Raw genomic sequence first — 14,217 nt, forward strand, 5'->3', positions numbered from 1 at the left:
AATTTAATATATTCTGTAAGTGTATTATAGTGGTTGATCATTTTAAATGTTGCTAATATTTGACTTTGGCGGGGCGGTGGGATAAAAATAAGACTTAAATGTAACTATTAAAACAACTTCTGGGGTAAAACGAATCAGAAGTTTTAACTTTTGGGTTAAAAGCTTAACCAATTAAAATGACATGATGATCTGATATCTAATATTGACCTAAAATTGATCCTTTTAAAATGCTAATATTAGTCAGTTTCAAAATAGTGACCGATTACAACTCTTACATCAGGTTTCAGTGCCTTTGTTACACTAACCTACCATAATAATGAGCATTCCATTTGTTATAGTTTATATTTGGTAATAAATTTTAACATTGTTAGTTTATATACAGTACCTCAAGTCCAATAAATAATATTTGACATATTCAGCGTTTGCAGATAAATTTAATGATCCATTGATAAACACTGAAGTATATATAATATACACACACACATAAACAGGTAAATAACCATATTAAAAATATCTATATACAGTTGAAGTTAGTTAAAAAGTTAGTTTTATTGTTAAAATAAATATAAAAATATGCAATATGCTTACTCTGACCTGTACTTTTCAAAAGAATACTTATAATAATAATTAAACGATCATACTTTTGCTAGGATTATATATATATATATATATATATATATATAGTTGAAGTCAGAATAGGATTATATATATATATATATATATATATATATATATATATATATATATATATATATATATATATATATATATATATATATATATATAGTTGAAGTCAGAATTATTAGCCCCCCCCCCAATTTCTGTTTAACAGAGAGCAGATTTTTTTCAACACATTTCTAAACATAATAGTTTTAATAACTCATTTCTAATGACTGATTTCTTTACTCTTTGCCTTGACAACAGTAAATAATATTTGAATAAATAATTTTCAAGACACTTTTATACAGCTTAAAGTGACATTTAAAGGCTCAACTAGGTTAATTAGGTTAACTAAGCAGGATAGGGTAATTAGGCAAGTTATTGAATAACGATGGTTTGTTTTGTAGACTATCGAATAAATAAAGTTTAAAGGGGGTAATAATTTTGACCATAAAATGGTTTTTAAAAACTTTAAAACTGCTTTTATTCTAGCCGTAATAAAACAAATAAGACTTTTTCCAGAAGATAAAAATATTATCAGACATACTGTAAAAATTTCTTTGCTCTGTTAAACATCATATGGGAAATATTTAAAAACGAAAAAAAATCAAAGGGGGGGCTAATAATTCTGACTTCAACTTTGTGTGTGTATATATATATATATATATATATATATATATATATATATATATATATATATATATATATATATATATATATATATATATACTTACATATTTATATATATACTTATATATTTATATATATACATACAGGATACATTCTAATATGAGGTTCCAATTATATTTACTGTAATTACATTAGTTTTTACACTTTAGCTATATTTTCATAATCGAAAACCCCTTTTTTTTTGTCTACGGCTCCTATATTTTATTAATTTATATTGGATTTCAAGTATTAAATTAAAGTTTGTTCTAGTTTTAGCTTTAGCTTCAGATTTCTCATTACTACAACTCATGATAAAGCAGCCTGGTCTAACTTGCAGATATGACTCACTTCTTATGACGTACAATATAATTTACATGTACTGCATAATGCTTTCGTCACTAACCAAAAAGCTTCAGGCGAGAAGCTATTTAAATTTTTCACAATCTTTAATGTTCTCATTTATCACCTTATTAAACTAAAAAAGTGGTGAAACACACACAGATTGAACAAACATAGAGTCCAGCCTAATAAAATAAAAAAGACCAGCGTGAACCATATGTGATGTGGTGCAGGTTTGCTATCATTTAGATTAACCCCAGAATACTGAAACACAGCAAACAACAACCACACAAAGGTTTGTGAGAGGCTGGGGAAAGCATTAGCAGTCCACACACAGATCTGCTCAGGAAGGATTAACAACTATTTTCTGATGTTCTATAGTCTAAATGGGTAATATCAGAAGAATAAAGGCAGAGAAGCTGTAAAATGAGGATTGGTGGCATGAAGCAGCAGCAGCAGCGATGGCCATTGAGTCCATGCAAGCTGTTGTGGAATCATAGTATGAGGTGAAGTGAGGGGAGATCAACACTTTTGGAGAGTGTAGAGGACAGTCATCACACTGCTGGCCAATCACATGCTAGCTGGAGCAGGAGAATCAAAGTTACCTGAGTTGAAAAAATACGGGCCCTTGTCTGCAAATGTGTCAGTGGTGGACAGACAGTAATATTGTTTTGAAGGAAACAAAACATGGAAACGAGAAACATATCAGCATAAACAAACATACATAAATATGTGATGTCTAAAGTTGTAAATAAACATGTATATATAAGATTCAATATAAGTGTTAGGGGTGTAACAGTTCTCTGTAAATAAAAAAAAAGAAATTGTTCTCTATTTATGGCTTGCCATGCGCTTCATATTGAAACTGTTTACGTGTCTGTTGACCTTATTATTTCACATACAAGAGAGTGCAGCCATTGGAATTTTATTGGATCTAGATTTATGGTTTCATTCACTTCCATTGATGTTTAGCTGTAAAAACCACAAAAAAATACACTTGCTATGCTGATTGACAACTTTTTTGATGTTGTTTTTTTTTTTTTTTATGCATTATACATGTTAAAAAATACTATAAAATTAGTTTAACTGCTGTTTATTAGTGATGGGAGGTTCGAATCATCTTACTGACTGACCTTTGAGTCTCAATCATTGAGATGAACGAATCTTTTTGAGTCATTTTGTTCAATTTCCCAAAATATTATTAAAATGTTATGAGTTGCTTCCAAACTCATCTGAAACTACACAAAACGTTGATCACACTACAGACAAGTCATAATTAGAATGCTATAAGAAAGAGAAAATAATAATTTATTGTTTACCTGGTCTTTAGTCTATGATTGTCAGTTCAGCTCTTCTGACCGTCTTCAAATTTGAGTGGTTTGTTCAAGTCTCACTGACAGTCCCATATAAGCTAAACCACTGCATACAGTCTGAGCCAAAAGGAGCCATGATTAGTTCACCTTTTAAGTCTTCTGGTTTTTGAGTCGTTCGTTCATTACGCATGTAAAGAGAGATGACTCAAACCCGAGGACTCGAGAGATGAACAGATCAAATCTTTTTTTAAGGCTCTAAATGCATATGATTGGCTTCTGTCTTTCACATGATGAACAAACGATTCAAACCGAGGACTCGAGAGATGAACAGATCAAATCTTTTTTACGGCTCTAAATGCATATGATTGGCTTCTGTCTTTCACATGATGAACAAACGACTCAAACCGAGGACTCGAGAGATGAACAGATCAAATCTTTTTTAAGGCTCTAAATGCATATGATTGGCTTCTGTCTTTCACATGATGAACAAACGATTCAAACCGAGGACTCGAGAGATGAACGGATCAAATCTTTTTTACGGCTCTAAATGCATATGATTGGCTTCTGTCTTTAACATGATGAACTAACGACTCAAACCGAGGACTCGAGAGATGAACGGATCAAATCTTTTTTATGGCTCTAAATGCATATGACTGGCTTCTGTCTTTCACATGATGAACAAACGACTCAAACCGAGGACTCGAGAGATGAACGGATCAAATCTTTTTCATGGCTCTAAATGCATATGACTGGCTTCTGTCTTTCACGTGATGAACAAACGACTCAAACCGAGGACTCGAGAGATGAACGGATCAAATCTTTTTCATGGCTCTAAATGCATATGATTGGCTTCTGTCTTTCACATGATGAACAAACGACTCAAACCGAGGACTCAAGAGATGAACCGATCAAAGCTTTTTTTCGGCTTGTACTGCATATCATTGGCTTCTTTCTTTCACATGATGAACAAATGACTCAAACCTGATAGAAAACTCGAAAAAGGAAATAAACTTCTACTCCAGCTGCACAAATGTGCGTATGCGCGAATAAACTAATCACTCCCTAAAAGGACTCATCATTATCGAGTCATACAAAAGATTTGTTCAAAATGAACGAATCATTCAAGAACGACCCGTCACTACTGTTTATTGATCCCCATAGGCAAATTAATCGGATGTTCTAAAATAACTCTAATCCAGATAAAAGGTCAATACTATATAATATCATATGTAAAACAGAGCTAATGTACGTTTCAATCAATGATTAAAAAGTTGTATACGTCACTATCTGTGTTTAAACTATTTTATTAAATTTACGCTTTCGTAATTTAAACGCATTAAAATTTTAGGTTGTGCGTGAGATTTGAGAAGGACATTTTAAACTTGTGAATGAGAGCCAGGCTACAACACGTAAATTATAGTCTTGTTTCTGAAAGGACAAATTTAAACAAAAATTGTCAACATCCATGACTTAATGAGTATCCTACCAAATCAGATGTCTATGAAGACTTAAGTGAACATTCCAGAAATGATGGGTTGTCTGTCCTTAATTTATGTGTAACGTTATATTTCATTATTATGCAGTTTCAGTATCTGAAAACTACTGTCAGATACCTGAAAAAAAAGCTTATTTATTAGTATCTTTTCTATAATGTATTTATTTGTGATTTTACTTGTAGATTGACTTTTTTCATTAGATTTATTAAATTTGTCATATAGTCTCCTATATTATTTACTCAATATATCATATAAAACCATGGCCATAAAAATGTGATACAAACCTAACTGTGAGTAAACCCCTAATAAATATGTAATGACATTCTAAGACCTTCAATCTAGTTACGGATATATGAAAATAGTACAGAATATACAAACATGTGAGCCAGTTTTTTTTGGCTACATTCAAATTCAATAAAAGCTGTAATCATATTTTTTTGAATTAAAAAAAATATCACAATATATATTTACACTACTATTTAAAAGTTTGGGGACACTAGGGGTTTGTTGTTGTTATTAGTAGTAGTAGTACCAGTATTAATAAAGCTATTACACATTACCATTTTACACACAGATGCATTGAATTCGTGAAGTGGTATCTACAATAACATTTTTAGATTCCAAACTAATGTTCTTTTGAATTATTTGTTCATAAAAATAATCCTAAAATAATAGCTTTAAAATAATAATAAGAAGAAATGTTTAAGCATAAAATGACATTAATAAGATTTCATAAAGACCACGAGACATTGATGAGTGAGGCAACAAATCCTGAAAGCTAAACTTTAAACGTTCAATGCAATAAACATATCCAAATAGAAAACAGACTCTTTTAAATTTAAATACTATTAATACATTACAGTTTTTACTGTATTTTGTTACAAAAATACACCCTTCTCAGCATTAAAATATATTAAAAAGACTACATAATCCCAAATTTCTGCACATTTCTACATATTATAATGCACTTCATACATTTTTTTTAAGTTTTACACAGCTGCCATGTTAAACACACGATTATGGTAACTGACTGACATAAAAACATGACTACTGACAAGACACGTTGATTTGTACATGACTGATTGTGTCTCTGACTGAATTTGAACATGTTATTTTTGCTGTTCCCACTGTGAAATTCAATTTAATTCATTATTATTAAGAAGTTTGTGTGTGTGTGTTTTCTGTACATACTCTGTAACCTGCGTGTTGGACTCTCTCCGTGTAGGAGGCGTCTCTGCATGTACGGTGAGGGGTTCGGCAGAGGCATAGAGGACACATCGTGTGTTTGTAGCTTATACCAGTGAGGTTGATCATCCAACAGCGCCGTCTCCAACTCTATCAGAATCTGCACACACAAACACACACATATAATTTACAGACATTTATGATGCCGTTTTGAGTTCAAAAAACATATTCATCGCACTGCATTGCATTAATTCATTTTGACTTGTACATACCCACTGTACATATACATTTTTAATTATGTTCATATCTATCTGAATACTTCTGATGATTAATAGCAACCTGTACATACAGTTGAAGTCAGAATTATTAGCCCCCCTTTGATTTTTCTTTCTTTTTTAAATATTTCCAAAATTCTGTTTAACAGAGCAAGGAAATTTTCACAGTATGTCTGATAATATTTTTTCTTCTGGAGAAAGTCTTATTTGTTTTATTTCGGCTAGAATAAAAGCAGTTTTAAAGTTTTTAAAAACCATTTTAAGGTCAAAATTATTAACCCCTATAAGCTATATATTTTTTCGATAGTCTACAAAACAAACCATCGTTATACAATAACTTGCCTAATTACCCTAACCTGTCTAGTTAACCTAATTAACCTAGTTAAGCCTTTAAATGCCACTTTAAGCTGTATAGAAGTGTCTTGATAAATATCTAGTCCAATATTATTTACTGTCATCATGGCAAAGATAAAAGAAATCAGTTATTAGAGATGAGTTATTAAAACTATTATGTTTAGAAATGTGTTGAAAAAAATCTCTCTGTTAAACAGAAATTGGGGAAAAAAATAAACAGGGGGCTAATGATTCAGGGGGCTAATAATTCTGACTTCAGGTGACTTCCGGTTATGACGAGGTGCTTAGACTTTTTAGCTCTGCTGCTAACTTGCGATCAATCCTACAATACCAACCAGAATTGTATCTAAAGTCAAGCAACACAAATATAAAAGTATAGGGAAAGAAAAGTGTCACGCAAAGGTACCAGAAAAGACAAGAAAAAGACCAGAAACAAAGATGAATATTCCGAGGGTGAAGAAACTAACGACGCCATAGCAGCTGGTAAGGGGCCTGACGAAGATGATGACGAAGCAGTAACTTCGGATGGTAATAACAAAGATATCATGAAAGCTATAATGTCCTTGAAAAGTGAACTTTACAAAAAAATTGATGGATTCCAAGCAACAATTACGACGATAAGTAAGGAGATAAAGGAATGCACAGGGGGGATAGCACAAGCGGAGCAACGCATTTCGGATACCGAATTCTGACTTCAACTGTATATTCATCTATTGTAAATCTCTGTTCATAGTTAATACAATCTATTACCATAGTTTAAATATTGTAAATATTACCATAGTTTTTATATAACTGCGCCTTATAACTTATATCTATATCCTGTACTTGCTGCTACTCTTAGTTAGACTTAAACTGCATTTCGTTGCCTTGTACTTGTACATGTGTATTGACAATAAAGTTGAATCTAAATCTAATCTAATCTAACAAGTTGCACCATTACGCAATTTTAACTGCTCCTAACTTTGTTTTCAAAAACTCCTTCAATACAGTAGGTTTACAACTATTAAGACTTACATTTAGTCATAATATTCATCAGCTCATTTCTCACAGCATCTGTTTACTTAACAGATTGTTTAAACATCTACAGTAGTCGCTCTATATTCTCTGCTCCCTCTGCTCTGGTTAAACTGTCAAGTCTCTTGTTATTTGGTCTACTGCGTAAAGCAGGTGTCAAAAAAGAGCATTTTTTACAGTTAAAAATGCTGAGTAATGTAAAAGAAGTGAAGTTTTTAAAATATATTTGATTTAGTGCTGGGAAATGATCATTTTTAAATCACAATTAATTCCATAATTTGATTTATATATATATTTTTAAATCGCTTTTTGTGACTGCCAGGGCATTTAGTGATATTAAGTGATCCTTGCATCATAGGTTCTTAGACCTTGTCCTAACACCACACTGTTCTCAGATTCCTCAACCAATTTATACTCTACTTGCCAGCACCATTGCCTTAATTTGTAGCTATATTGCAGCAAAAATGCGAAATATTTCTCCTATTAAAATCTAAGAAAGAAAATCTAGAATCTAACTTTGCAGTGAATGTCACCAACTATCTTTTTTTTTTTTAACTGAAACCTCTTTTCATGTTCTGAATATATATTGCTGCCAGAATAAGCATTCTTGCATCATAGTAAGTAAATACTGTGAGCTGTTTTATAGTTCTTTATAGCATTATTATCCTGCTACAGTAGGAAGCTGTTAAAGCTGTTTATCTGACCTCTCCCAGGAACTCGCTCTCCTCCTCTCGGACTCTGGCCTGGTCCCATAGTGTGACCTCCAGCATTCGTTCCCTGAACTCTCGCCTGTGCACCGGCGAGTACATGAACGTCTGGTTCCACTTGGGCTCCAGAGATTTCTTCACCGTTTTCGTCCTCCTTTTGCTTTTATCACTGAGAAGACAAAGGGAGTTCATATTTTAGCTGATACAGTTTCATTAAAACACTGAAACAGTTCAATCACAGCCATAAATGCATTATTTTAATTATATTTGTTTTATATCCAGCTAATAACTGTCAATTCTTACTTACAAATTCCTTTTATATTGACTATTTCTCAGTATTTACCATTCATTTTTTGGTTAAAAGCACTTTTATACTGTAGGCATTTAGGGTTTCAGGTCATTTTCACTGAGCTTTTAAGGTCTTGATTCTAAAATCTTTGCTGTAAAATACAGTTCATACCCTAAAAATACTAAATGTATTATCTATAAAAAATAAGCATAACAAATTATGCAATTGTGTAAATATGTGATTTGAAAGTTTCATTTGCTCATAATGAGAAGCCACACTTCAGCTTTATTTGATATCTTTTATACTATAAAATGTTTGGTTTTATATATACAGTACTTGTATTACAAATATTGAGTAGGGGGCAGGGTTTAATTTATGCACTCCTCTCATCTTTCACCTACAGAAAATTAATGATAGGAGGGCCGATGCCCAAGCCGTCAAACTGACATCATCACAGGACTACCATTCCAGAGCAATTAGACTTTGGTTTACTTGATCAGTGGATTGACACAGATTAAGTGTTCAGTTTAAGACTAACGATAATAATATAAACATTGTCAATTTTGATTTCATGTGGACTATAATATTTGTTTTAGTTTATAAATGTCTGGTAGCATTTCCAAATTTGTAATTATTGTAATATTTGCTAATTAATTTATGCAGAAAATGATAACTTGTCAAATCTTTCATTTATTGTAAATGAAAATCAGGAATATTTCACCAAACACTTTTATCTGACATGTACCTCAATCAGGATATGCGTTGAGGCTTCTCCTATTGTAATACACCTATAATACCATAATACCAGCTATATAAGTAAAGCACAAATAATGTCCGTGAGATGTCATTTTTCGAGAGACACTCAAATACATCATGTGCCATGTAAAACAATTAATTGCAAACTGAAATAAATTTAATTTGATAATATGGTTTGGAATTGGATGTTTCATGAGATTATTTTAATTTATTATGATTATTTTGCGTGTTTTTTTGTTGATATTGCGTTGGATTCAACGATTGCGGAAACACAAAAAACTAGGGGGTCTGATTTTTAAAAGAATGATTTATTAAACAGATATATTTATTAAAATAATATTTTAGTCAACAAACATATTTAGAAATTGAAAGATTTCTACAATTAAATTCAAGCAAAAATTGCAAAAAAAAATTACAACCTTCAAAATTTCAACAAAATTTGATCATTTTTTGCTTCTCTTGATTTTAACTCTATATTAAATTTGTATTAAATATTTTATTTAAATTTGGGTGTTCTAGTTTTCGGTCCATTATCATAAGTTATTTTGTTACATAAGCTCCAGATTTTGCTTCAGTACAGACTTATCTACTGTGACTAATCTAATGTATACACACAAATATAACATTGTATACTGTAGCTTCCTATTGAAATTTGAATTTAAAAGATAGATTTGTGAGGTGTGTGCTCATATATGCTGAGCACTGTGTATCTGTACTCCACCAAGTATGTACCTTCTGTCGGGGAGGAAGTAGATTTTGACGTATGGATTCCTAGGCCGGCCGTCTTCTCGTGGAGGCAGGTCTTTGGCGCCCAGGATAGTGACGATGAGTTGATGTCCTACTTTATCGTACCACAGCTTGACCTGCAGAGAGAGATGAGCTCTGTGAGGAGATCTGTGATGTGCGCTCACCTCAGAGGCTCCAGGCCAGGCCTGGAGACGCCTCGCCATTTGTGCAGATTCACATGCTTGGCAGATCTTTCCCAGGGCAGCTACAGCAACAGCAAACACCAACTAAAATCAAGCAACATCTCCATCTCTAATCATCAGCTAAATTCACCACTAAAAGAATACAAAAAATGAACTATTTCTAAGCAATGACTTGATCTAGTTTGATGCGTTTTTAAGAGGTTTTTGTTGCACTCAATACTCCAGGTGAAATACAGTTTCATTAGGTTAATTTCAGTTTGCGAAAATGTTATGCTATGGTACAAGTTATTATAGTATAAATTATAGAATACACACTGTTTTGCAAATAAAATAAAATAAAATAAAATAAAATAAAATAAAATAAAATAAAATAAAATAAAATAAAATAAAATAAAATAAAATAAAATAAAATAAAATAAAATAAAATTAAGTTAAATAAAATTAAATTAAAGAATGTGTTTTGTGGACTTGGAGAAGGCATTCGACTGTATCCCTCGTGGCATTCTTTGTAGGGTGCTCAGGGGGTATGGGGTCAGAGCCACTCTTATTAAGGGCTGTCTCATCCCTGTATGAACATAGTAGGAGTTTGCATTGCCGGCAATAAGTCAGACTTGTTTTCAGTGTATGTTGGGCCCCAGCAGGGCTGCCCCTTGACCCCAATTCTGTTCTTAATTTTTATGGACAGAATTTCAAAGCGCATCCTTGGGCTGAAGGGGGTCCGGTTCGGGGACTACAGTATTTCATCTCTGTTATTCGCAGACGGTGTTGTTCTGTTGGCTTCATCGAACATGGACCTTCTGCATGCACTGGGGCGGTTTGCTGCGTGACATTGCTAGGATGAGAATCAGCACCTCCAAGTCTGAGGCCATGGTGCTCCACCGGAAAAAGGTGGTCTGCCATCTCCAGGTTGGATGAAAGTCCTTAACCCAGGTGGAGGAGTTCAAGTGTTGTGGGGTTTTGTTCATGAGAGAGAGAAGAATGGAATGTGACATTGACAAGCGGACTGGTGCAGCAGCAGCAGTAATGTGGTCGATGTATCGGTCTGCTGTGGTAAAGAAGGAGCTGAGCCGAAAGGCAAAGCTCTTAATTTACCGGTCAATCTACGATCCTACTCTCACCTATGGTCATGAGCTTTGGGTCTTTACTGAAAGGACAAGATCTTGGATGCAATTGGCCAAAATGAGTTTCCTTCGCAGGGTGGTAGGGCGCACCCTTATAGATAAGGTGAGGAGCTCTGTCACCAGAGAGGATCTCGTTGTAGAGCCGCTGCTCCACCAAATTGAGAGGAGTCAGCTGAGGTTTCGGATGCCTCCTGGACACCAACTTAGGGAGGTGTTCTGGGCATGTCCCACTGGGAGGAGGCCTTGGGGAAGACCCAGGACACGCTGGAGTGACTATGTCTCTTGGCTGGCCTAAGAACTCCTCGGGATCACCCCGGAGAAGCTGGAAGAAGTGTCTGGGGGAAGCAAAGTCTGGTGTTCTCTCCTAAGACTGCTGCCTCTGTGATCCCGGCCCCGGAAAAGCCGATGAAAATAAAAAAATTAAAAATAAAATAAAATAAAATAAAATCTGTGAAAGGGAATAATTACACTTACTACAACCACAACAAAATAAATGATGTATTAAAAAATACACTAATATAAAATATAAAAAATAAATAAATAATAATTATTAAAACAAATCACATAGAACAATAACATGTATATTTTACTACTTTGATGGTATATAAATGAAACTAAAATAACACTACTATTTTATATGTACAACCATGTGGTATTTCATTGTCATTAGAAATAGAGATGCTATTACAGTGTGTATTAATAACTCAAATAAGGTTTTTATTTTCACATTTTATCAATAATTTAATTTGAATTTAGTACATGCAAAGTACAACATAGTTTTATATTAAAAAATGCATATTGGCGGTATCTACATCAATACGTAAACTTTAAACTGCATTTCACCCAGAATATTTGAGAGAAACCACTTGTCTATACCACTGCATACTACAGTAGGCTGCAGGTAATAGGATCTGAACAGTTGTTTATGTGCTGTGAATCTGATTTGTGGAATTTGTTGTCCCTCATTGGCTGGCCATGGGACGGGGGTGTGTCTGCCACAACTCTTGCCCAATCAGATCAAAATATTATCTGACAGACACTTTCAAAGCCCAGCAATTCAAGCGTAAATAAATAAAACACAGAACAAAACAGACTAAGCAAAAGAAATGTGACACAAAATAATAAAACAAATATGTATAATTATCTAATTTCAACCTAAACTAGAATTTAAATGAATGGAAGATATATGAGAATGAAAAAATTCTAATAAAATAAGACTAAAATTCAATCTTACGCATGCAACTATTCTTACATAGAAAACATGTGCTAAAACAGTTAAAACAGGAAAGGCAAAGACTGGGAGACGAAAACAGGATGGAGGACAAAAATTCTCAAAATAAATACATTTTCTCCAGTTTTTCCTGTGTTTTACAATGTTTGCTTTGGTCATCTATGAACACTTTTGCATCATTCATAGTAAGAAATGTTCTGGCTTCCAAGCATTTGCCCTTCCAGATCACTAGAGCTAATAGAAACACATATCTGTAATGCACCATCAGAGAGAACCTGTTATTCTTAAAAATACTCCAGTACTAAAACATGCAGCAAAGCAACAGAAAGTGCTCAGTACAGAATGCAGCAATCCAGGCCGCTTTCATTGCAAAAACAGCAGGGGGAAAAAAAGGCTTCAGTCCAAACAAATTGTACCAATTGATTCTTGTCCATACAGTATGTGTTTTTAATAGTTGACTGCAAAATACGAAGACTAAAATCTAACGTCACTACAACCATTTCTGAAAACTACAGCAGCAACCATTAAAAGGTACAACAGGTGAATATAAAATCCTTAGCAAGTGCTATTAATGAATTAGTTTACTCATAAACTGAATATTCATAAATTTATTCTCTTTTGTGTTGCTTCAAACCCATATTATTTTTTCCCTCTGTGGATAAGAAATGAAACACAAATGATAAATGTAAAAAAATTATATTGATATTAAACATGGAGCAAGTAATTAAAAAAATATATATTATTATCATTTTTGTCAAAACTGCATAAACATTTGTATTCCACAGAAGAAAATAAGCCATACAGGTTTGGCTAAACATTCACCGGTACAATTTGTTTATTTATCTATGAGGTTTAGTGAAATGTTCTACATTGGAAAATGCAATTATCTTGAAAGTGTGGTAATTAGTATACCATATCTCTTCACTGTAACACAGAACATAATATTTGATAGTACTGGTGATTTTTACGTTTTTGTTTACTTGTCTTTTAATTACTAGTAACACTTTACAATAAGGTTTATTTAACATTGTTAAACAAAAATAACTGACATGAACATACAATAATCGGTAACACTTTATTTTGATGGTCCATTTGAGTATTAGTAGACTGTCTGCTTAATATCTGTTGATACTGGTACGTCAACAGACATTTAATTGACTATAAGAAACCTTGCAAGTACACGTCACTAACCCTAACCCCAACCTAGTCTACTTATAATCTAATGAGAATTAGTTGGCATGTAGATGCAATGTAACTTTAAATCAACAAGCAGACCGACAAAATAAAGTGTGACCAAATAATTAGTTACTTTAAAAGTAAAATGTTGTAATTAACATCATTAAACAAACATGATTAACATCACCTTAAAATAAGCCTTGTTATGATGTTAATTGGACAACAATCCAAACCTTACTGTAAAGTTTTACTTGTTAAAAAAAAATAATAATAACCTAACGTGCCAAAACATATATGCAATTCATGCAAAATTTAGATTTAAAAATTTAACACAAATATAAAGTTCAACGTTACGTGATATCTGACTATAAAGAAACTTAATAAAAAATTTACATTCAATATATAATAACTGAATCTTTTTTTAAAATAGAACATTTAAAAATAAAGTAAAACAAATATTCCTCTTAAAAAAAAGAACGTAGTTCATTCTGACGCCTGTTTCACACCGCAAGCGCAAGCAGAGTGTGCGCAGCGCATGATTTTTTCAGCGTCCATGTTAACAGATTGGAGCTTTCATACCGCCCTCAGAAGCAGTGCATCAGCACGAGGCATGAGCCTCACTGAAGCAGCAGTGCTGCGCTAGTTTCGGCGCTTGGTCTATTTTTGCCGCACTGCTCACGCTCAAGTGACACACACATTAAAT

At 33.0% G+C, this 14,217-nt stretch overlaps 1 protein-coding gene across 1 annotated transcript in view; it reads right to left on the bottom strand.

Moving 5' to 3' along the window:
* Nucleotides 1–14,217, bottom strand: part of rims2b (regulating synaptic membrane exocytosis 2b) — a 244,016-nt gene that overhangs the window by 94,351 nt on the left and 135,448 nt on the right. Inside the window, exons 14-17 of the mRNA XM_056479213.1 lie at nucleotides 9,790–9,920; nucleotides 8,010–8,181; nucleotides 5,669–5,822; nucleotides 2,274–2,300 (exon numbers count right to left, since the gene is read on the bottom strand). Of these exons, the coding sequence (XP_056335188.1) occupies nucleotides 2,274–2,300; nucleotides 5,669–5,822; nucleotides 8,010–8,181; nucleotides 9,790–9,920 (484 nt within the window). The remainder of the gene's footprint in view (nucleotides 1–2,273; nucleotides 2,301–5,668; nucleotides 5,823–8,009; nucleotides 8,182–9,789; nucleotides 9,921–14,217) is intronic.

This window comes from Danio aesculapii, chromosome 19 (genome assembly GCF_903798145.1).
Source record: "Danio aesculapii chromosome 19, fDanAes4.1, whole genome shotgun sequence".
Lineage (NCBI taxonomy): Eukaryota > Metazoa > Chordata > Actinopteri > Cypriniformes > Danionidae > Danio > Danio aesculapii.